We start from the raw sequence: 26,096 nt of genomic DNA on the forward strand, positions 1-26,096 counted from the left end.
AAAATCAGGATGAATTTGAATATTGAACAATAACAAGTAAAGGGTAGAACAAGTTTGCCGTTTAAAAGAAAGCCTGTAATACAATGCAAAAGTACATCAAGTGGCATTGTACTTCTTTTTAATTTATAACATTTACATCATTTCAATTATGTTGTTCTTTAGTCACTGAGAGTAACCCATCATATAAATCAATTAATGTCTTACTTTACAAACGTTGTTGAATATACTTTAAATGAATTAATGATCTTTCTTCAGGTTATTATTACTGGTACTGGTACTGGTTCAAATAACCGTCTCACAGAGACATCTGGTAGCCATTGACTTAAAGTTGGCATTTGGATGTGTTACTTTTAAATGTACAGTATGAAAGTGACTACTACCAAATTGCACAGTCACAAAACAACTTATTGCTTAAAATAATATAATCCTCTCTTAAACCTTTATAAATAAAAGTACCATTATAATGGGTTTAATAAATAGTGTTATATTACAATTATATTTCTCTTTTAAACAGACTCTAAAATCATTGTATTTTTAAATTTTTTTAAAAAGAATTTTATACAAATTTTAAATCTTTTATTAAATATTTCGTATTTTACATTTTGGATTTTAACTTTTATTCTAATCTCTTTGTAGTTTAAGGAATATATGCAATTTGTTTCTCTGTGTTTCTGGACCACAATGGAAATAAGTTTTCTACTTTTTGGGATATCCTTTTAACTCGAGTCTGTTGTACTGATTTTAATTGTGTACATGTTTTTTTTGTATGTACTGTATCTGTGTTGACTCAGTTAATAAAAAAATCAATCAATCAAAGATAGATAGACCTATGACCTATGACCTATGACCTATGTATCGATTGTGTCCATCATAGAAACAAATGTTATTTTGAATTGAATTGATAAAGTCATACATGAAGCCTCCTTAGCAATGTGAATTATGTGTCAAGTACAATACAACATTCATGTGTTGCACATAGTACGCTGTATCTTAGGATGTGCCAAGATAAAGTATAAATATTTCCATTTTGTAGAACCACACCATACGCAATACTTCTTTTCGTTTAATTTCATTTGGTTTACCCACAATAAAGTAAACCTCTTTTCACTAAGTCTTGTATCGTTGATATCTTTCACAAATAAAACCACGTTATAACAACTATATTATTCTCATACATGAGAATGGACACTCTTTTGTTGTTAAAACAACTATATTATTCTCATACATGAGAATGGACACTCTTTTGTTGTTACAACAACTATATTATTCTCATACATGAGAATGGACACTCTTTTGTTGTTACAACAACTATATTATTCTCAGACATGAGAATGGACACTCTTTTGTTTTTTTCTACGACAAGAATCGTTCAGAAACCAAAACTCCATAGCTTCAATAAATGCAAGTAGACTGGCTCCAAAGAACAATCCAAGTGTACCCCCTAGATTTCCTGTAGAGAAAGAAGAAAGAAATAATGATTGAGATTCAACGCTTAAATAAATCATAATACATCAACTCTCCCAATACCAGACCCCTTTGGGCTGGCCTAATATGTCTGGCTTTCTGGAAAGTCTGGTATTCAGAATGTGTTTGTTAGAGGTAAAATCAATTTGGGACCTTTTGGACCTCAAGAAAAGTCTGGTTTTGGGAGAGTTTCTGGTTTTCAGAGAGTCCATTATTGTGAAAGTTGACTGTATAATACTAAACGAAATGAACATACTGATACTGATATTATTTTATTGTCCATAGTATTAGTAATATAAATGGAAATACATTTGAAACTGGCATGACATATAAAAAAAATATAAATATTATACAACAAATTCAGAAGATTACAACAACATACACAAGTACACATTAAAGCTAGGTTATGTCTACATACAGATTAAAAGCTTTTATCATAAAATTATAAAAACATTAAAATACAATATTAAAAAAGAAGAATTGCACAATAATACGTTAACACTACAGTTTCCTATCTTTTTTTGCCGTGAGTTTATCAATTTATGACGTTGGTTATAAAGGCGTAGCGGGATCGGTTTGTTCTTGTCTTAGGGACACAGAGCTTACCATATCGGAATCGAATAAACTGATCATTTAGGGGATGACTGACATTGCACCCATTGAACGCAAAGCAGCCTGTATTGATCTATCATTATATAATTCATCCAGGCAGATTGGTATATCGCCTATAAGTTTACAAGCTCTTTTCACAATTTGATTTAGCAATTAGATTTTTTTTATCTTTCTTACATAAATTACCATAGTTACAAATCAGACCGTAAGATAATACACTTTGGATCATGGTATATCTTGATGATAATTGCACAATACTGTATTAGAATAACTAGCTCTTAATTGCATTTACGTCATTATATCAATGTATGCAGTTTCTTAATTAAAAAACATAATCTGATTTCCTCATTTGCATAATTTGTAGTGTGATTGATTGTCATGATATCTAAAAAAAATTCGATTAAAAAAACCATAAATAATTAAGGAGTCGTTATATAAAAGTTTGACATAGACTAGATGTCAACCGTCCCCTACTCCTCATGTACATTAATTATGCATGAAATAATGTTAAGCCGGATTTTGATATTTATGATAAATTTTAAAGCTTCCGAATCTTGTTTAAAAAAAAAAAATAAATATTCAATTTACACAATAGGCTACTCCAGGTGTATTTACAACTAATAGTGTATTCCCCCGAGCGAGCAGGCTAGATACCTCGTTAAACCACGATTACTACAGATAAGATTGGAGTTTCATCAGATAATAAATTCATAATAACGATGTATTAGTCACTCATTTTAACATTAAAAGTCAATTTTTGACAACAAACAAATGTCTTATTGCTGTTTACTAGGTACTTAATTGGTTGCTAAAAGGGAGCGAGACATTTGCTCCCACGCCTCATGCCTTTGGGTACGGTACTTTTGCATTTATATGGAAGTAGGCTATTTAAGTAGGATATTTAATTTGATAAATGTATATTTAGTTCTTGGTTTTTTAAACATTAACTAAAATACAGTATTTCAATGCGTGCGTGTCTTGTACATTCCTAACTTTACGGCAGATGTACATATAGGCCTACTTATCGGAATTAATGACCTGGAGGCGATGTTTTGTTCGTACATAAGTTGGGGGGCCCCTTATGTGAAAGATAGCCTAACTACTTCCTGATATAACTAAACCTAACCCTGTAAATAATCTCTCTCACTATAAAGTAAAAAGAAGTTGCTCATGGGATTCAAACCCCACACATCGACATTTAAAACCCATAGTATAGTACACTCGACTACACAGATGGCTCGACAGAAATCGTTTGCATTAGCGAATTGTGGTTAGCTTAATTCTTACGTCACACTTGGATATTACTAATGAATATTCATGTTTATTTTGTGACGTTTCATGAGGGGTCCCCGATTTATGTACGATCGCGACTCGGGGTATATAATGACAGAACACGACTATGATTATGATTCGGATGATGAGTTAATATTAAATAAACGCACAGGTAAATCAGTGCGTATGAACACATATCTCCTTCTGTGTACGACCTGATTATCTTCGGTCGAATTTAATCAATTAGCGTATAGATTTTCATGTAGATAAGACACTTGATTTTGTCAGTGATTAACGACAGCAACCAAGCACTCTGGGAACGAACACGAAATGTTTAATCAATGTAACTCTATTACTGCAAGTATTAAATGAAAGTTCAGTTCGTCGTTGTGTCGTAAATCACTTGATTATAATTTTGTCTATGTAATCTAGGGACACAAGCATATATGCCTGCACATATCGCTTTGTTTTCTATCAATAGCAAATGCAACTTCTGAGTATATGTTTGTCTGTACTTTGCAATAAATTATGGCAATTAATTCAGCATCTGAACAACACCAATTACATTGCTTAATGCACAAAATGCAAAAATTATAAAAAAAGATGTTAAAATGTCAACAAAAATACAAGATACAAACAATAAAAAGGCACTTAATATTAGAATTAATTATGTGTTCTGCGCATGTGTTTTTTTAGCGCGACCTTTCAAGTTAACAATTAAACGAAAGCTTTAAATGTTTACTACATACCAAGTAAACCTGTAAGACTATATCGGGCTCTGTCAATTTGTTTGTTCATTCTCAAATCCTCATAGAACACGTCAAGTCTTGCAAATGTGTGTCTAGAATCAAATAAGAATGATTAATGAATGACGTCATAACATGAAAGGCATACAGTAGTCCGATCTAACTTTGAGGAAAAAGAAGTTAGGCGCATAGAAACATAGTCAACTACATAGTCATAATACACGCAATGCAAATGATTATATTTTACCTAAAATGTACACACAATTTGATCAAGAACTCTATTAAATACCAAGAAGCTAAATTATGGAATTCAATCCATGTAGATATTAAAAATGCATCTACAACTTATAAATTTAAATTAGCATAGCCTACAAGAACTATTTACTTTCAAGATATGATGAACGTTAAATATATATATTTTATATGACCAGTGAAGATCGGATAATATGGTTTAAATAGCTTTGTTTTCTTTTATTTATTATTAGTTTATGTATATATTTTTTTTCTTTTTCGTATTCGTATTTAATAATGTTATATCTTGGGGTGGGTCAAACTTAAAGTCTTTCTGACGTATACGACTCTCCCCCCACATGATTAATTCATTGCATTTATTATCTTGTATGTAGGCCTATGTTATAATATTGTGGAAATAAAATAAATTGAAATTGAAATAATATTAGATTTTCTATTTGTAAAGTCCCTACAACCATACTTGCTGAAAAGCTTCACACTTTCAACGTGGAAAAGAAAACATGTTAATGTGATCAACTTTTATTTACACACATATATGCCTAAATTGATTTTTGCGAGAAAAAAAAGTTTTTATCATGAATTATAAATGAGGAAAATCCATATTATAATCTAAAGCATTTAATACTGTTTGAGATTAAATATTTTGTATAGTAATAGAATTAAGTGTTGCTCCTACCTCATATATTCTGTCGTTCTTTCAACGTCACTGCTAATTCTTTCAAGATCGTTCGCAGCCTCTTCGCTGAAAGTGCTTACATTTACGAAAATACTATCAAATAAGTTATCAAAGAACGTTTCAAAGTATTTCTGCGTTCCTGAATTACTTATATTGCTGTGATTAGTAAACATATTCTCGAGAACACCAGTCATGGCGTTACTAAAGTCTAACACGTGATCATGAGCGCGTTCCTTGACGTCATCATAAAACTTTGAGTTGACGCTTATTGTTAGGTTACGATTCCAATCCCGAACTTCAAACATTTTATCCGTGATCTCAACCTCAACAAAACCAAACACATCAACTGCTATTTTTCGTAAGTGCTTCTGTAAACTAGCTTCATTTATTTGATGTCCTTGAAAAGTTGTATTTAAAAAAGAAGGCGTGGCCTTAATGATAAATTCTCTCTTTTTTTCTGAGTTTGCGAATGTCACTTGCCTGAGGTTAAAACGATAATGAGTTTTTGAAAAGATAAATAAAATTAAAATCACATTGAAAAACAGATTAGTCAACATAGTAATATCGTATAGTATTTACAGACAGACTAAGTTGAAATAAAATCTTATCGTATGAGATAAAAAAAATACGCGTTGTTTTTAAAGGAACATCGATTAAAAAATGTAACTTTAAAATTATATCTGATCTGAGTATATAATAGGGAAGATCATTGTGGGGAAGATCATTGCTCTGGTTAGCCTTCTTCACTGATTTATTTATTTTGTGGAAATATTACCTAGGCTTACAAATTGAACTGAACGGATACTCAAAGTTGGCATTTCTCATATTCATTATTTTTCCACGATTAAAGCCATTTTAAAATGAATAATCTTTAACTAAAAAATGTAAATTTCCAATACCGTATTTTCCAACCAAGCGCTCTTCCAAAATGTTCAAGTTTCTTAGTCATGTATAGGGTTCGTGCGACGCTTAGGGATGGGTAGTTACTAGAGGATAGCGTCTTCTGAAGATCCACCATCTCACATGGCTCCGGGCAATTACAAATACGGTGTTTTTCTCGTGCAAAAATATCTGTTAATAATCAAAAACAGTAATCGAGATAAAGAAAACCATTATTATTAGATGTGAATTTGCAACGGAAGGTCAGTTTTACCAATAATTATTTTTTTAATTAAAAAATTGTTATCCAAAAAGAAGAAAAATTATCAAATTTTGAAGACGTATGGAATTGATTTTTTTAAAGACAAAACCATTCAATCTACCATTGCATGATCACAATCAAAATGAAACCCATTTTTATTTTGTCGCCAAATATATTTAAATATTAGTACACTAAATCAATAGAAGCATGCATGATATCTGAGTATCATAAATCACCTATATTGTTGCTGTAACAGTTCTTGTATTGAAGTGGTAAACAAAATGGCACAGAATCTGAAACTAAGTGACAAAATACAATGAATAATAGTAATATACTGTTGCTGAAGAAATCCTGTCGCCTCAACTTTCTGCCCAAATTAAAAATAAGAAATTTGATCTTTAATTCACATTATAAATAAGTACATCTTTCTTAGATTACACGATGTTTATAGAATGTTAATTCGAAGAAGTCTATCTATGGTTTATAAAGTAAAACCAATTCCAATTAATAAACATTTAAAAAAACAGCTAAATGAAGTCATCAAATTATAATATGTAGCATAAACATTATTGTACAGGTAGTGTACATTAAACCAATGTTAAACAATATTATAAGGGGCGTTAGTCAATCAATGATAACGTTTATAAACGACCTTTCGTTGTTACGACGCGACGTGCTGCTACGCAGCTATCGAGTCTAAAAGTCATTCTGATTCTGCTTACTAAAACCGTTCAGACGATATAAGTAAGATAGACGTAATAATGTACTTTAGTATCAAATAAAATTATTATCAAAACGTAATTTGCACCATTATCTGGAGTAAGCATAGGCCTACTATCTGTTTTATTAGCCAATCACATTCATTGCAATTTAGTATTTAGTTAATCCTAGTGAGGAATGGATTGGTGAAAATGGGAAGACATCATGCTCACATTCGATTACAATATTTTCATTTTCATTGAATTAGAAACTAATCAGTTCATATGATTATAAAAATAAAGTTGGTTCATTGTTGTTCTTACCATTTGATGAAAAGAAAATCAGACATTTGCATAATTCAACAAAGTAATTGGTTTCACAATTTTGTATGCATCTAGATTTACTGTAATGTTCGTCCATCGAGAATGTTAAGTCATCAGGTTTCTTGCTAGTGTTATTTGTGGTAATTTCTACACAGTCACTGAATGGTGCTGGCAGTAACTTAATCTATGGTAAATAAAACAACAAATCAACAATAACCTTCAAAAAACAATGTTTGTTGACTTTAAAACTCTTTAATATCTTTGATTTTGCTTAATTATTTTCTTATTTATATCCAAAATGGTTGAAATATTTCTATTTTGTGAATTAGCGAAAGCAACAACAGCTTTTCCAATGTCAATGGTAATTATGGTTCATCAGAAAAGTGAGATTGTAATACTCACAAATCTCCGTCTAAGGCCTATGGATGTGCTCATACCAACTGCAATGTCAAGACCGTCCGATGCTACGTCAGTAGTATGATCATGCGCAGTAATCGAAACCCTGAATCCCACCTTTTCTCTTGGTGCTGCAACATACTGGAGATGTTCCGCATTTAAAATTAAACTTAGACCATTTGATAATCCTGGAAGAATTATTATTACTAGTTACGTCATGTTCATTCATTGTGCGCATGCGTAAACATTGGTACGCGCTTCCACAAACGATTCTTGACTCACATTTTTGGTGGATACTTTGTCCAGGCGACGACTAACAGCGCATGCGCAGGTCTAAGTTGTCGCGCAAACAGAAGGCTCCACATTGATAATTAACCGTCTCGGTGTACTGTATTTCATTTCCAACTTTTATTTAGGCCTATTTGTATTAATCTCGTTTTTTAAATTGTATATTTTTCATTTGCATAAGTACATTAGCCGAAAATTATTACTTTCCAATTCTGAAATTCAAAACAAGCACGGTGATTCATTTACCACTTTCTTTTTAGTCAATGTTTTGCATTGTTATTGCAAGAACGATTTATTTATAACATATGAATAATTTAAGAGAGAATTATGCAGCTATCAAATATAGACGATTAAAGTTAACCAAACCGACAAAAATTGCATTATGGAAATATACTCCATTGTAATATTTATATCGTATCTTGAATATTGAATTATTTGCATCATTATTCATGTACTACACTCTGCATACTTTTTACCTGAATTATTGACTTCCATTGGAGGAAGCCTAAATTTGTAGCAAACGCCGAAATTGGTTAAAGTCTTCTCAAAATGTTGCGGACCACATTTTTTCATATTAAACCTGCACCTAGTATAGAAATATTGGTTGATAATATTACCTGTATTACATAAAGATATCGCAGTAGTAAAGGAGTATTCACAAAATCTCAAAACATATTAATAAATTCGATTCGTCGACCTATAATTGCAACTTTTCTAAGAAAGGAATATTGTAGCAGACAAGTAAAGTATTCTTACTTACGACACAATCATATCGGTTTTGTCATGCCCATTCAAAGTGACAAGTTCTCTCATATCTCTTTTCCATAAATTGAAGATGTCACTTTTCTGGTTCGTGACGTCGTCGTCATCGTGAAGGTTTGTTAATCCTTTATCAGGAAACAATTCCCGAATGAACCTTAACCCTTTCGTAAAAAAGTCGGCCGTACCATTAAATACAGGAACAATTTTATCTAACCTGTAAATGAATAGTGTTATTAATTTACTTTCGTGTTTTTTTGCACCGCCTATATACGATTTTTCCTCTAAGAACTAGAAGAAGTGGTTACGATACGATAGTATGTATTGTAATTTTTACAACTAGTACAAATGAAAATTGGTTCTTGATATGTACTGTACATGCAAGTTATTATATACTGTTTGATGTCTGATTTAAAAAATGTAAATTAAGGGAATAACTTGCAACTTACTGGGCTGAATTGCGCACAGGTGTGGACAACACATATACTCATTCGTAAATAGGCATATTATGTAATTCAGCTAATTTTTATGTTATTAAATAGATTGAAATTAAATATCAAAAACTTCAAAGAAGAGGAACATAGAAGATGTGTTAATGTTAATAACGATACTACTACTAAGGTACCTAGGCCTACTAATGTTTAACATTTTTAGAGTACAAATAGGCCTATAATACGTATATGAGAGCATTGCATGATAAATACAATACGATGTGTGCTTATTTTATGACAAAGATTCATTTTTCAATTAGAAAATCGTTAGTGGAAGCAGGGAAAAGTTAAATCAAAATTAAATAAATAATTTAACTCTTCTCTGGTGGAAGTTTTGATTGGTATTTTGAACTGCTGGCGATTTCCATCCCAGTTCATATTGTGTATTGTTGAATGTGTTTTTACCAGAATATATTTTGAGCATTAAGCACTTCTCTAGGCAAAAAGGGTATTAGACAATTTCATAACTCAAATCTGGCCTTGTGACGTGTTAGTGCTGCATGCAGATGCTACCTTTTGCCGGCATAACAAATTATCATAATGTGAACTAATTGTTTAGACAATATTTATTACTATTATTATTTTACAAGATATGCCTTAGTAGTGTAGCCTGTATACTTACTTAAACATATTGCTGTTGCATATGGTAACCACAGGAAAAGGCATAGGAATAATAGTATTATGACTAACTTCAGTGTATGTCGAATATGTCGTATATTCAATAATTGATTCCTTTATCTCACGTCCTAGGAAATACAGTGATACAATCAAAATCACCAACCAAAATATCCTAATAAATCAAGATAAAATTATTGAAATATCTAAAAAAAAAAATAAATTGATGATTTAATATTATTATATAACACAGTTTCAATATGTTTTGTTTTAACGTTCGATACTATTTCAAAATTGATACTGATTTATCTGGGAAACTTAATGTGAAATATTTAAACATTAATTTGCATACATAGGCCTTCTTTCTAACAAAATTGAAATAAACAATATGCAACATTATCTTTTTTCATTTAATTTTTAATTAAGCTGTTCATTTACTCAGCTTAGTTTATTTATTTATACTGTTTGATTTTTATATTTCATTTTTCTTGTAATAGGGTACACCTTTATCAAGGTCATTTCAAGTTCATGTGTTTCCTTTTAATCTCTTTATTTTACTGATTGTTTTAAATAATAATACATGTTTATGGTAGTTGGCGTTATGGCCGCACCGTCCCAGAATAAATATGTTTTAAACAGACACTTTGTATCCGTTCTTGAAGGGGGCTGGTTAATGGGGACTGATGAGATCAAATATAAAACATTGTAAAGATGACCATATGTCTTTTTAAATTTTGTTATATATAATTTAAAATCAAAGTGCTATTTTTCGGGCTGGAACCTATAATGTTATCGATGATGAATAGAAGTATTTGATTTGATTTGAACGTAGACACATATTATCTCTTTATCTCTTCCATTTTAACGTCGTTTGCCTTTCCTTCTTATTCTAGATGAACTGTTACCCTACTTGCTAATACTTTACGTCCTACCTTCTAGGCCAATTATTAGCCTACTTGCTAATACGTTACGTCCTACCTTCTAGGCCAATTATTACCCTACTTGCTAATACTTTACGTCCTACCTTCTAGGCCAATTATTAGCCTGTGTCAGGTTCCTAACTCCATGAAGAGTTGTTTCCTGTCCAAACTTTTCTAATCGCATCTGCAGTTTTTCGGGTTTTGTTCTTTTTTTCTCAATCGAATCAAAGAACATTTTCCTTCGCAAAAATCCATATCCGCCAGATTTTCTCTGGAAAGGATAATTCTTCGTATGAGTTTCTGGAATCATTTCAGTCATCTTGTTTGCCTGAACCATACATTGAGCACACTTATATCATGTTAAATGTATTCATCTTCTAATTACAAACATTTTCGAATTCCACTCTCATCAGTGCGATACTAAATTATAATGCTTTTCATATACCTACATAAAAGTAATACTACTCAACAAGTCGGCTGTTTTCATTACCATTCCGTTCTTATCTTGGTATATTGATTCCGATTGATGTGTAAATGAAATCAGACGATACGATTGACCTTAGGCAGACGAAAAGGTTCGGACAATTGCGCACACTAATCTATAAGACGACAAGTGGGCGTACTTCGATCGCTCAGTATTCATCAATTTCTTAACTCAATCTCCGATATTTTCCAGAGTGTATTCTTCAGTGAAATTCCCAATTGCAATTATCTCTAGCTTTTGTGTACTGTATATCGATAACTGATGAATAAAGTAAGTAAGTATATTCTATAGACACTTCGTAGAACATGCAATCAGCGCAATTCAAGGATACCACATCACTGAATGAATGCGGGTCTTTTGTATTGTTTTACCCGGCCGATGCCGGTGTAGATCTTACTGATTGTTTTCCTAATCACGTCACTATGAATCCTGGCTGTGGATCGGTACAAAGTTCTCGCGCATCTATATTATAAGTGAGAGAGTTTGTACGTCTGTCTGTTTGTTTGTTATACAAATTGTTGTTACTGCACATAACCTTACATATTGGGCATCAAAATGACCACAATTGTACCGGGAAGGTTCTAAACTATATTTCAACATCATCCACCATCTTGGATCCAAGTTTGGTGGGAGAGGGCGTGGGAAGATAGGGTGTGGCAGTTGGGGTTATGGGGATAGTGAGGATTTTGCTTAGGCTACGAGTAGTTGTAGTATCAAATTGACCAGAATGTTGTGGTAAGTATTTTAATTAGCCAGGGGAACGGGGTGGGGATGACCGAAACTACATCTGAAAACGGCCACTGAGGGATTATGGGTTGGGAGTGATGGCTAACATAATTTGTACTGGAAACGTCTTAAACACATCACCCAGTATCTGGGGTGTGTTGGGAGGGAGGAAGAGGAGCGGAAATACTGGCGTAATGAAGTATAACATGATTAGAATTGTACTAGGAAAAGTTAATACATTTGAACTGTCCATGGGAGGAGTTATGTTTGCTTATCTCAGCCCCCATTAACCCCATACAAGAACCAACGTTATACAGTATTACCTACATTTGATTACAATACAATATCTTGCATGAAACGGATACCAATGTAGCAACAAATACATTCGGTGATGTGGTACGGTAGAATAATAACCTTCTAATGTCAAAGATTAACCGAAATAACAGTGTGTTAACCGTGAATACCATCTTCCCCACTACACCTGCACAAGCTTATTTGCATAACAACGCACGGCATACCAAACTACGGAGAGATATAAATTATCTTCTAAACACGTAACGAATATATTTTTTTTACATTTCATTTTTCAGTACTCTTGGGTGGGCTTCTTTTCAAGTTCTTTTCTTTAATTTCTAATTGAAATGATATCTATAATTTGAAACAAAATGTATAAAAGTCTTTAAGTACCTCCACCATGCTTGGGGCTGAGCAAAGACAATTTTGAAAACTAGAGCTGATAGGTTCCCGCCCGATAAATAGCACTGTACATGATTTGAAGACACATGGTCATCTTTACAACGTCTATATTTGATCTCACCAGTCCCCATTAACCAGCCCCATTCAAAAACTAAACACGTAATGAATAGATTTAATTTTTTTTACATTACAATTGAGGGCGCTAAACATAACATTTACGAGGTCAAATGATGGTGAAAGCCAAAAAAAAAAATAATAGATATTAAATTTGCTCTCCCTGTCTCAGCACTAAGGCCCTGCCACAAGTGGGGCGTATAATTCTGTGAACAGAGTAGCTCGCATAGCTTTAACTCTATTCCACTGACCAGCGTGTGAATCGAACGCACGACATTCGTGTATTAACACGGTCATCTTGATTTTAACAAGGTTAATATGCCTATTTATGAAATAATTGTGTATAATAAAGTACGTATAGACTATTTCCAGCTGTTCAGTCATGTAATTTGTGGCGTGACGGGTAATGCTCTGTTTTAAGTAGACCTCACGTTAGCGCTAAACTTGGGTTCAAATCTCCACGGATTTTTTTTTTTTGTAAAATTTAAAATAACTTTCGTTTTTCTTTTATTTTGAAAGTGAGTTATTTAGGTTCGAAAAAATAAAACAAAATCAGAAAACAGGGTCTGCTTGTGACTAAATAATAATTGTCGATGTTCATATTTTCCGGAAACTTCTCTAGAATGTATAATAATATTAGTTATGTAATTGTATAGCTCAGGACGGTTGAAACAGTGCTTCAAATAAAAACTGTATTGGAATATTATATGAAACTATTTATCGTTATTACAATAGTAGTATATCAATACAATAAACCTACCGTTACTATATTGAATTCAATAATGCTTTAATATAGTAGACATGAAGTTTAATAGTATATTATTATACTGTAGGCTACATACTCACCTATGAGTAATAGAACGAGAGTATGTATGATTGGCCCTTTTATTGTTTCTATTGATATTTAAACGAGCGTTCATTCCATCTTTTCAAATACAATAGGGTTGTATACACCCAAGTTATTTTAGCCCATTGACACTCATTGGAGCATGACGTTTTTGTTGTTTGTACGTGGTACTATTAGGTCTATTCTCTCTCTGAAGGCGTAGATATAACTGAAATATTCACTCATTTTAGGCATACAAGTACTATTTCATCCATAATGGGATATTGTAGATTAATTGGAAATACAGCAGTTTTACTACAAATTATATGTTACACAATAAATGCACAGAATTCAGGTAGGGGTTTGGACATTATTATCAGTAGGCCTACTACTATTTTTTAAGATCGCGAAGAGCAGATGTGGTATGTAATTTAAGTGCTATTACGCATTGTGACTGGATCTAGTTTGTGACTGAATATTTATCGCGGAATATCCAAAGAAATTTCCATATACATCTACTATTCATTGGTTATTTTCTATTACTGAATACTTCGATATACTACATTTATTATTCTTGTTTCTGTTACAATTTCAATTTAATGGAATCACTTGAGTAACAGTGGCACACATTAGACAATACCTAACGGTGCATCCAAAGCAAAATTAAAAAGAAAAAAGAAAAGAAATCGTCATGCAAATTAATATTCCTAACATACCGATCTGATTGATACAGTATACAATATTCAAAGTTGGTATCTTGTGAGGGAAGGAATAATTTGGTCGAACCTTAAACTTTATCCTAGTTTAATAATGTGTATAGTTAAAGTTTTGTATTTACAGAAACTATACTTTTAGTTTGAAAATTAAAGAAAATTAACTATACAAAATGCTCGGTACTGTTCACAGAGCCTTCAGTATGCGCAATATTCTAAAAAAACGTACTTTGTAGTGTTTCGAAATTGGATTTCTTGATAAATTAAAATAAACACTTTAAAATGAACATACTGTAAAATATACATTGCGAAAATATAAAGGTGTACTGTACTGTAGGTATAATCATGATGGCGCCTTGTCAATGACACACTGTAAGAATAATATTGTAGATTACAGTATAGTTGTGTTGAGACACAAACACAACACTTCAATCTGTCTATTCATTTTATTTCAACAATTTCTATATAATTTGACAGCATTTTAATAAAATGTTGATGAGCTGTGTTGTACTGTCTAGTACGGTATTGTTTTGACAGTGATCACTCCTATTGTTGTATCAAAATCTATAATATTGATTGCACAAAGATGGTTATGTTTCGGAAATGTAATCAAATAAAGCTTTATGCATTTGACAACACATTAGAGAATTGGTACTATACAAACACCTGTAATGTAAAGAAAAAACAACCTTACCGTAATGGAGATAGTATTAAATAAATTATGTAAAAATAGCTATAACTACTGTTTTAAATATTCGAGGTTACACTTAAATCGAGTGGCTATTCTCAGAGTTTAGATTTTAAAAAATGATTTACAGTTTCCAACTATAAATAATATTTTCAATATTTCTTTAGTGTAGGCATTCGATTTTTGGTTGCTTTGTGTGAGTTTAACTAGGAGAAGAAGTACTACAGTACTGTACATTGCCAATGTTAACACAGCAGTAGTATCACTCTTCTAGTATATGTTTTTCATGAATTTACTGTATCTCTTAAATGATTCTCTATCACATTCCTATGGTGCAATAAAACAAAAGATTATTGAAGTTAAAGTATTTCTGAATATTGTCAAAATATTGCTTCCTTAGTTATCAAAGGTATAGTCATATGCAAAGGTATTTTGTAACAATCGGCTTGATGAACCGTAAAATATTTCTTATAATGATAATAAATAATCCTGTACATGAACTGAAGCGTGAGTATCTAATCAGAACTAGAATTCTATATTCGCCATTTTCAACTCAACAATGTACGTTACTGTAACTGAATATCAAACCTGAAATAGTGGTTGATAGAATATCACAGTATGCCTACACAATTACAGTAATACAATTCACCAATACTGTCGTTTGAAAGCAAAGTATTGCTATTTATTGAGCTATGTTATCCTACTTATTTTATGTTCAACAAAGAAAAAAAAACAATTCTTTCGAACCGTTATGTTATTACCAGAATTCTATAGTTAAGGCAGTCACACTAAAGATTTCTAACATAACATTTACTATTGATACTACATCTACTACTGTATATAGTTTTTTATATATATATTAATAGTAACACTTGACTTTTTAAAAACCAAACACTTATTAGTACAGCAGGCTACATATACGAATTGTATAGTTCTGTAATACATACGATATTACACTATAGTATAGTATACCTGTACTGTACATAATAATAGTGACAGCTTTACGCATTTTATAGTGCTAAAAATCGATAATTCATAACTCAATAACGCATTTTAATTTGCCAATATCCGTTTGTATTTATAATAATCCGTTCTAATAGGATATATCCAATGGTCTACAATTGTTTACTGATTACTGAACTTAAGCATTCTTCCTTCTGCGATTACAAATTTTGATTATTTTTTAACTTGTTTGAATTCCAAGTAAGGAAAGTAAGTCCAAATCCGTACTGTAAATTCTATTAGCTTATCAATAATCGCACTAAATCCTGATTTTCATAGACTAGAATACTAGCTATAAGTTTAACAAGTTTAACAAGTATTCTATATATACTGTAGGCCCTAATATAAAATATCAAATATTTTTACTAATTATTTTCCTTGTAGTTTTTCACAATGCATAATTAATAGAACAAAGAAAATATTGTGCTGGTCATCAAATGTTAATATGATTTTCTAAAAGTGATAAGGGAAGCTCTGTCTACACTATTAAACTAGTTTGACAAAACAATTTGATGTGTCGAATGATGGTAGTGATATGCACAGATATGCTAGTGATATGACATCCTCATGTCCATATATAGGGACATCACATTTTTTTGTCACATAAAGTTTGAGCTTTAGAAATAGCACGTTCTGTGTCGGTGTCAGATTTTTGGATAGTCCGTTTTTAAAATTTAGTCTGTTCTCGCCCGTAACTTGTCATGTTTTGTATTTTCAGGTGACGTGCGGTTACAAGGGGGATCTAACATATTCGAAGGAAGAATTGAAATTTATGACACCACTGAGTGGAAAACAGTATGTTTAGATAATTTCAATATTGTCGACGCTGATGTGGTATGTCAACAGTTATTTAAACGTAAGTACACATTATCTTGATAAATCAATACGTTTGAATAGTGCAATTTTTACTATTCACTGGCAGGTAGGAAATATTAATGCTGATATCTTTATTTATGTTCATTAAAGTGTTCTTTTAAAATTGACAATACACACAATATATTATGTAATTATACTTAATTGTGTCCTCACTCCTGAAGACAATCAAAGCATATTGATCGAAACGTCGAGAAACTCAACAGGTTTTTTTTCATAACTAATACACATACCGCAAACTTTATATCAACATTTTATTTCGCCATGCAAACCTTCAAAACCTTCAAACAATATATACTTAATTATTTACAGAAAGTGCAATATCAGTAGTAGATGGGTCACAGTTTGGGGCTGGGACCAGTGATGATTCACTAACTGGAGTAGCATGTTCAGACACTGATACAACGTTACTAGATTGTTCTAATTCTGGGTATTCAAATGCATGTAGTAACCATGCAGGTGCCAACTGCCAAGGTAAGTTATTTGTAATATTTTAAATAAATGTTTATAATTCAATTCAACTTTGATTTCAAACAAACAGTCAATATGATACAGAACATATACATTAATAAAACAAAAGGAAAGGTATTTTATTCTGTAACAAACATCACCAAATGATGAAGGAGGGTGAACCAAGAATTATCCCTTTATTTGTAATAGTTTCTGGAATCCATCAATATATTTCATATACAATATATTATACAATATATATATATATACATACAATAATATGTACAATGTGTATATGTATACAATTGTTTTGCTTGTCATTCTTCGTTCGAGAAAACCAAATATTCATAAAGGCGGAGAAAACATGGTATTTATTTATTATTTCTTATGACTCTAGACCGACTGATCTAACAAATTAGATGAATATATATTGTGTAATAAAGTTTGGAACTTTGTTTTTTTGTTGTTTAGTTTTTGGGTACTTTGGCTGCTATAGCAATGCAGTGGTGATGCCATTACAGGGACCATTACTTACTGGCAAGGTAGACTTGACAATATCTAGTTGTATCGAATCTTGTCGAACTCGTGGTTACGTGTATGCTGGACCAATAAATGGGGACAGATGCTCGTGTGGAAACACAATTGAAACACCCCATGTCGAGGAAAATTTAGTTTCAGAAATATTTTGCAATGTAGCTTGTTCAGGCGACAGTACACAGATCTGTGGTGGAGACGTTTACACTAGTATTTATACATGTAAGTCCTACTTTTCTACAATTTACATTAATTTTGTTATTTTTATGTTTTATACTGTACATTATAATTATAGATTGAAAACATGTATGGATATGTACTTCTACTGTTTACAAAACCAGTTAACAATTTTAATTATCAAGTAACAATTCAAATCTTTCCCAATTGCAGCTTCAATCGGACAATTTGATGGTACATACACCCAACCGGAAGGCTTTGTATATTCTCCAAACTTTCCAAGTTCCTATTTAGGAGAATCAACTTCATGGATGCTAACTTTTGAAAATCCAACAATCACTACGGTAACAATTTGGATGTTTGACGTATCAGAGAATGCTACCTTGGTTCTTACGTCTGGTACTGGAACCCGACAGTCGTATTCAGGCTCAGAATCACTAATTCTTCCACACGTCTGGACTACAGACCTGACGTCATCACTTGAAATCAGAATTGGAAGTACTACAACGCCAGAAATTAGTAACGGATTCGTTATTACATATGAAGGTTAGTTGTTTGACAGTTAAGATTATATTAGAAGATGTAAAATATTGATGACATTTTATTTAGTTAAATTAAATGTTTCCTGTCGAAGACAAGGGTCAATTTCTTCTTGGTAAAACGAAGAGTGTTATTCCATTCTTTGCTGGTCAAAGACTGTTTTTCAGCGACAGATTTTCTTTTATTTTTACAATGTTTCTAATATCAACTGAAATTCTTCCCATCCATTTTCCAAAAATGTAATAAATGTGGATGGTCGATAACATTTATTTATAAAAAACAATTTGTATCGTGTTTATGCAAAAATACAAAACAGTACGATAATAAGAGTGGAGTTGTGGCTTGGTGGTTGTGATGCTTGGCTACCACTACAAAGGTTTTGGGTTCAAGTCCCGTCACATGTCAGAATTTTTTCTAAGGACAAAATTACAACTCCACTCACAAAGACTTGTAATAAGATTTTGTTTATGTAGAGCATCTTGTGTATATTTTTGTCTTGTGAACCTTTGAGGGTCCCTAATGATCAGCAATTGCTGGATGGATCACCCTCAATAAATATGGTATAAAAAAAATGGCTGAGAATACTATTTATATTGTTGTCCTGTATAATCTAGCTGTCACTGGAAGCTGTGGTGGTGATTTTGGAGGTACCTTGGGTTACATTGCATCTCCTGATTACCCTGAAGACGTACCTTCTTCGAGCGCGACCTGCACATATACCATTACAGCTCCGGACAATTACATCATCATAGTGGAACTGTTACAAAGATCACTGCCTAGTGGAAGTTCATTGGTACTGGTTGATGATGGTGTGATTAATAGTGTAACAACTATTGGAACGTTTGCTCCATCAACTACCAATATGGTTTCTGTTACTTTCGTTCCTAGTGCCTTATCGCCGTCTTCATTTCTTATTAAATACACAGGTTAGTTAAACTATTTACTCTTCATATAGTAAACGCAGTTAGTCTATAAAGTTAATAAGTTGCCATAATAGTATCTTTCCTTTTGCATTGGTAACAAAGGACATGAGCCACGGGAATTAAAATAGTATTACTGTATAAACACGGAGTTATTTCACTTTTCATAGATTACACCATGTTATGGTGTAATGGTATAACCAGTTCTAATGTGCTATACTGTTATCCAGTCATATTATTATAAATGAATGCTACCACTTTAAGGAATGGCTGTAAAATAATGTCACATGTTCCTATAAAAACTATTATATAATACCTGTAGATGTATTGTAATTTCTAATATTATTTCATTGATATTGTGTATTGCTTTCTTTTATTTGATTTTTTTTTTGTAGTTGCATATCGTAGATATTTGTGACGCGTTACAAACATTCCTGTTTGGCTTAATAGTTTAATAAAAATATATCTTTCTAAAGCTTCTCAAGGTCCGTGTGACGCGTTTCCAACCATCCCGTTTGGCACGCTAGATCCAAGTGTAACTGGTACAGTGTATCGGCCTACAACGGTGTCATTTACTTGTGATGATGGCTACTCGTCGTCAGACAGTTCTATAACCTGCATGGAAGACGGCTCATGGACGTCAGCAGAATGTATAGGTAATAATGGAACGTGTTTAGAATGTGATTGTTTTGATTTAACATTAAATTATTAAAATCTTGCACAAAATTAGGGTAGATTTAAGTCATCGTACTTTGATGGATGACTTTAACTAGCTACTCTAGAATATTAGCATATTCTTTGAAAATCATGAGTAGGCCTACAGTAAAACCAATTTTATTATCATTACATGTAACAATAATATTTCAATTACACGTGCACTCGCACTCATTCTTTGTTGTTTGCTGTATTTTTTATAAAACGATGTTGTTTCAGATTGTTAGTAATAATGTAGGCCTAACCATGTTCTTAGTTTTAGAATAGAGTGTAAAAAGTCAATTTTTGTTGTGTAACATATTGTACTGTATGTCTGTCTTTCTGTTGCACTTAGTTAATTGTGATGCGTTGCCTACTATTATGTCTGGTTCCGTTATTACGGGTGGCGATACTGTATTTAATCCAGGTGAACAACTAAACGTGAGTTGTGACGACGGATACACAGCATCTGTATCCATGATCACATGTTTGAACGACAATTCTTGGACGACAGTACAATGTATTGGTATGTTGGAATACTATAAAACTGCTTAAGCCATCTCAAATGGCGTAGACAATACTATCCAGTAAGCTTGGTTCCCACTCGAGACCAAGTTAGTTCGACAGTTCGAATGATACATCGTCTGTGATTTATCAGATCACGTACGTTGCGCGTACGCCCTTGTGTTGCGTCTCTAGCGATCAGCACATGCTGAGATAGTATGAACCTCAATCTATTAATAATATACCCATACATGTATTGTTGCACGTTCCCGATACCATTTTCTGCTTAGTTAGATTAGTACTGCATGTTGATGTACTGTTCACACTTGTGTTGTCCTGATATTGTGACGTGTGTCTTACTATATTTGTTTTTGTCTGTCTTTCTGTTGCACTTAGTTAATTGTGATGCGTTGCCTACTATTATGTCTGGTTCTGTTATTACGGGTGGCGATACTGTATTTAATCCGGGTGCTCAACTAAACGTGAGTTGTGACAACGGATACACAGCATCTGCATCTATGATCACGTGTTTGAACGACAATTCTTGGACGACAGTACAATGTATTGGTACAGGAGTACATTAAACTGAAACTTCTCTATTCAAATAATTTATTAATAATTATTATTATTATTTAAAAAAAATGTATTCTAAATGCAATTGGTCTGTTAATTTATATTTATACTATTGTATGCTGTTTTTTAAATTCTATAATCATAATGTTTCTTATACCAACTGAAGTTCTCTCCAAACAATTTGAAAATGTAATAAATGTGGATGGTCGATCGATAACATTTATTTATATTCAGGTTATCGTGTTTATCAGAGCATAATCATTTATTATTCAATTACTGGTAGTAATTTGGTAACATTGTTGACACTAGACCGTCTCCTAGTTATAGTTGTGTTCACAAGTATTTTATTATACATTGCAAAGCATTTTATTAGTTAATATTTTCACGATGAGTATTCCTTTTGTAACAGTACAATTATATCTTTATGCATGTCTTTGTAGAAGATCCACCAACTACAACAGAAAGTACAACTACAGCCATAGATGCCACTACCCAAGCTGTCACCACCGCTCCAGATGTAAGCACTGCTGCTCCAGATGTAAGCACTGCTTCTCCAGATGTAAGCACTGCTGCTCCAGATGCAAGCACCGGTACTCCTGATGCAAGGACTGTTGCTCCTGATGCAGGAACTACTAGTCCTGATGTAGACACAGTTACAACAAAGACTATAACTACGGATTCACCGTCTACTACTGCAGCTGGTAACCAACCAACTGAAGACGCAGATAGTACGACAGAAGGCTCAACAACAGTGAAGTCCACAAACGGATCAGAACAAAGTCAGTTTTGCTAATTTCGACAGCATGTCTCATTTATAGAAACAATGCTTGACTGTACTTAACCATTTATAGCCTGCTGGTAAAATTTCTAAGCAAACTGGTCACTTAGCAATACTTATATATATTCAACATTTAATACTGAAGAAAGTTTCCATTATCACATAATTTTACTATGTAATTAGCATACAACTGTCTACACAACACACACAAGAAAGATGTTTAATATTTTTACTCAAATTAATTTAGAAGATTTTCGTTTTAGTATCGTGCCGCATAAAACAATGTTATAACTAATTGCGTTTTTAAATTTTGTTTTAGCTTCAGATTTGTGTCGAGTCAGCCGAGATCCCATAATGCAAAGCTTAGATACTGTAGAATCTGCTAATATTTTAGCACTAAATGTTGGTAACCCGTTAGATTGTGAAGGATATTTGACCGGTATAGAGATCTTCAGTATAGACACATCAACGGTTACCATCAGTGTACTAAGGGTATTTGATTCAGCTATTTTTCAAAAAAATAATAGGCTTAGAATTTACTAAATACATGGTTTGTTTTTTAAATGTAGGTATTTAAAACCATACAATAAGCATTTAATTGGTTTATTAGTTTTTAGAAACGAATAATTACCAGCTGATTGGACGATTTGACGTTATTGGTGTGACATCTGATGTAGTGAAACACTCATTGCTTACGGATGAATATATTCGATTTGAAAGCGGTGATATGATAGCAACGAGCTCCAGAACATCTTCACCATTGACTTATTCAACTGATGACGATTCGGTAGATTATATGATATGGAATATCACAGGAAATGACGTCTTTCACACTACAGAAGTTGGAAATGTAATCAGGTTGACAAGTACCGACGACAGACCAAAGAGAACTTACTCATGGGCGGTTTTCATTACAGGTAGGTATTTTGGTATAACGCATGCGCAAAACAAAACGCAACAATTACTTATGTTTGACTAATCGGAACTAGAGGTTGAATTGAACATTTTGCGCATGCTCATATATTTCTACGCTGAATAACATTTAGACCTGATGCTACGAATTTTAGGGTCATGTTTTGAAATTGATGAAGGTCGTACTATAACAACTACTATGTTGTAAAAATATAAATAATTTGATCGATTGTGTGATACCTTCATGTTCATGTATTCATGCGTATAGGCACGATAATAGAATAGCATAGATTTGCTTTATAATTACAAATTTGTCATGTATCAGCATTGAAATATAATTATTTTTAAAATAACATTAAATAATTTTTCTAACAGCTAATCTGACGACATGCAGTAAGCCAGACATCGACAATGCTATGATAACACCAGATATGGAAGTGTATCAATATCAGGACACGATTGAAGTTGAATGTAACGATGGCTACACTCCAGATAGCGTGACGTCACTACAATGCCTCGCGAGTGGTTCCTTTGAGAGCTTTGAATGCACTGGTAAAGTTATTTTTCTTCTTCTGCTTCTTCTCCTCCCCAGTATATGCTTTACTAGTAGACCGTTCTTTCACAGTTCAGTTGAAGCTTTAAAATGAAAGTGTAACGTATAATTGGAATGCCATTGTTGTTGCAATACGCACATGTCTCATAAATAGATTTTGTCAAAAGCAACAAATAACAACTTTTTTTGTTTTATTTCAGTAAAAGATCGACACACTTTTTTCATTATATTCGGTAAGATAATAATATTAAGTTCAAATAGAATGTTATTATCAATTTACAATATTCAAAACTATCACACTAAGGTAAAACTAAAGTACAATTAACCAATTAATAAAAAAAAACACTTTTCCTTGACAATATTTTTTTTTTTTTTTTATCCATATCAGGTATTGTTTGTGTTGGTGTGTTTGGTCTTCTTACAGTAATTTCTTTAATAATGATGGTATGTGTAAAAGAGAAAGCACCTGTAAGGGCAAAACAAAAGAGAAGGTAAGAATCGTAGGCTACTCTAAATGTGTTTTTATAATATGTTAAATGTAATGTATCATTGTATTTACTGTGTTAGAGGTACGGTACTTCTAATACTACACGACTACCACTGTTTAAAAAAATTGTTTCTTACAGTACATTTGTATCAAATGGTAGCAGTCGATCAGACAATTCGCAGAGAATGCTGATACCGATAGAATACGACAACGCGCGAGGTAAAGGAGTTGCTGTCAGTAATCCAATACCAATAGCTGATGAAAATCCCGCGCAATTAAACGATCTTCAGTATCCACCGATCGACTATCCTTTGGATGACGTAAACGAGGCCATCCAGGCGATCGATGAAGCAGTGCTGGGGTTTGACGTTGATAACTTTTCCCTCGCTGAATCTGGCCCAATGGATAACAGGTCTGGAGGGGACTCGACTAGGCATCACGTCACATTTTCAGATAGGAGATGAGATGAATTTTAATTAAATTATTATAACATGTATAAAGATTGTTTTAAAACACATTAGAAAGCTTTTGATTTGTGATGACGTAGAACGCAAGAACTGCAGTTAAATCATTGTGCGCATGTGCAGATTCTATAGAATCTATTTTACTAATTACAAAATGTGGGTAGGTCATATGTCGATAGCTTTCTATTAACTGTGTCATTTGTATACCCATCGACTAATTAAGAAAGTAAATTTTATCAAACAATATTACATTATTGTAATGAATAATTATTTTGGTATAATAAAAGAATACAAATTTTAAAAAGCTTTATTTGTATTACAATAACGCATTTTTAGGAAATGTAGTAATTATTGTATTATAATGAAAACATAGACTTATAAGATTAAACTAAGACTTAAAGAAAAATAGGTAGTTAGACAAGTTTGGCCTACGTAGGCCTACTGTTATCTATTAAACTTTCCTATGAGGTAAACTCTAAATAATAAAATTCAAAATCAATTTAATTGCTATGTTTTGTATACTCAGAATAGATCAAAAGTACTAACAACAACGTTTCGCAAACATTCAGTTTCATTGTACTGGATAAACAAAAAAGAAAATTTCTCCTTTAAAATATTAGAATCCAAATAAAATATTTTTAGATTGCCTTAAGTAGTAAGTAAATTATCAAATAAACAAGGAACTTTGAATCATACATTCTCGTTCTAGCCATGAATATTGACCTACTTATAATAAATTAATGGCATACAATGTTGTGTATTATATATTAATTAATATTTAATCAGAATTGTGTATCTTATTTAACAATGTACGTGTTGTATTGGAATGCAAAGGTCCATTTGATACAGCTGATAATAAGACATATACCGATGATGACACACAATACATAATATAAATTATACCGTATTTGGTATGTAGGCCCTAACTAGTAATTCCAAGGCACCAATGTCTTCCCTTTCTATATAAGTGATACGTGTCTTGTCTGATATAGGCCTACTGATAAACAACATTTTATTTAATATACTGGTGACTATAATAATAACATAACATAATTCTATAGGCCTATATCACTATATTATACTACAGGAAAAATCTGTAAAATTGTCTAAACATCAATAATAGGCCTATTTGTTTGAGTTATATTTTAACTTTTGTTTGTTTCTTTATTTCCATTCACAAAAAAAAAAAAAATGTTAAGACATATTTTTTAACTTTTACATTTTACACAACGACGTTATTTTAGTGCTGCGTTATAAATCTCAACCTGGGGTTTTGTAAATAGTAATAGTTGGTATATAATAGTATGTTTAATCTTATAACCAGTATTTAGATTGACTTTAATAAAGGAATTGTATTTTTTCATTTTCTTGTTTCTCTTTTAATGCTCTTTGTTTTTTTGGGATGAAGGTAAAATGAATATGATAATAAAATGATAAAAATTATATATTTAGGCCAACCTTTTCAAACAAAAAACATTAAAAAAAACCACACAATAAAATTATATATGAGCAACAATGACTGGATCTAAATGGAGATAAAGAAAAGAAAAAAAAAGAAGTAAAACAGTCAGAAAGAGTGAGAGAGATTATAATGTGTGAAAAACATAGCTGATTGGCCAGACGAAACTGTTTGGACATATACGTTATTTTCACTGGTTTATACCTGAATGAATTTTTATCGCAGAAATTATATTATGTGGGAAATTTGTATGGATAACTATAACTTTGATACACC

At 32.2% G+C, this 26,096-nt stretch overlaps 2 protein-coding genes across 3 annotated transcripts; one reads left to right on the forward strand and one right to left on the reverse strand.

The window, feature by feature from the left end:
- Nucleotides 1–1,257: 1,257 nt before the first annotated feature.
- LOC140062793 (acid-sensing ion channel 1A-like) lies at nt 1,258–9,872 on the reverse strand. Its single transcript, XM_072109124.1, has 10 exons — nt 9,742–9,872; nt 8,630–8,845; nt 8,346–8,455; nt 7,588–7,769; nt 7,186–7,369; nt 6,400–6,462; nt 5,922–6,093; nt 5,023–5,502; nt 4,098–4,189; nt 1,258–1,450 (listed from the first exon to the last, which is right to left on the reverse strand). Exons 1-10 carry the CDS (start codon nt 9,783–9,785, stop codon nt 1,320–1,322), a joined length of 1,674 nt encoding a protein of 557 aa, XP_071965225.1. The 5' UTR covers nt 9,786–9,872; the 3' UTR covers nt 1,258–1,319.
- Nucleotides 9,873–13,703: 3,831 nt separating this feature from the next.
- On the forward strand, nt 13,704–25,704 carry LOC140062621 (uncharacterized). Of its 2 annotated transcripts, XM_072108913.1 has the most exons (16): nt 13,704–13,855; nt 16,622–16,759; nt 17,089–17,250; nt 17,698–17,982; nt 18,151–18,483; nt 19,092–19,403; nt 19,874–20,053; nt 20,446–20,616; nt 20,991–21,161; nt 21,608–21,946; nt 22,265–22,437; nt 22,556–22,862; nt 23,233–23,409; nt 23,611–23,643; nt 23,799–23,901; nt 24,037–25,704. In XM_072108913.1, exons 1-16 carry the CDS (start codon nt 13,777–13,779, stop codon nt 24,359–24,361), a joined length of 3,288 nt encoding a protein of 1,095 aa, XP_071965014.1. In that variant the 5' UTR covers nt 13,704–13,776; the 3' UTR covers nt 24,362–25,704. The 2 variants fall into 2 exon arrangements, with proteins under 2 accessions (XP_071965014.1, XP_071965015.1); XM_072108914.1 differs by lacking the exons at nt 20,446–20,616; nt 20,991–21,161.
- The last annotated feature ends 392 nt before the right edge of the window (nt 25,705–26,096 follow it).

This window comes from Antedon mediterranea, chromosome 11 (assembly GCF_964355755.1).
Source record: "Antedon mediterranea chromosome 11, ecAntMedi1.1, whole genome shotgun sequence".
Taxonomy (NCBI): Eukaryota; Metazoa; Echinodermata; class Crinoidea; order Comatulida; family Antedonidae; genus Antedon; species Antedon mediterranea.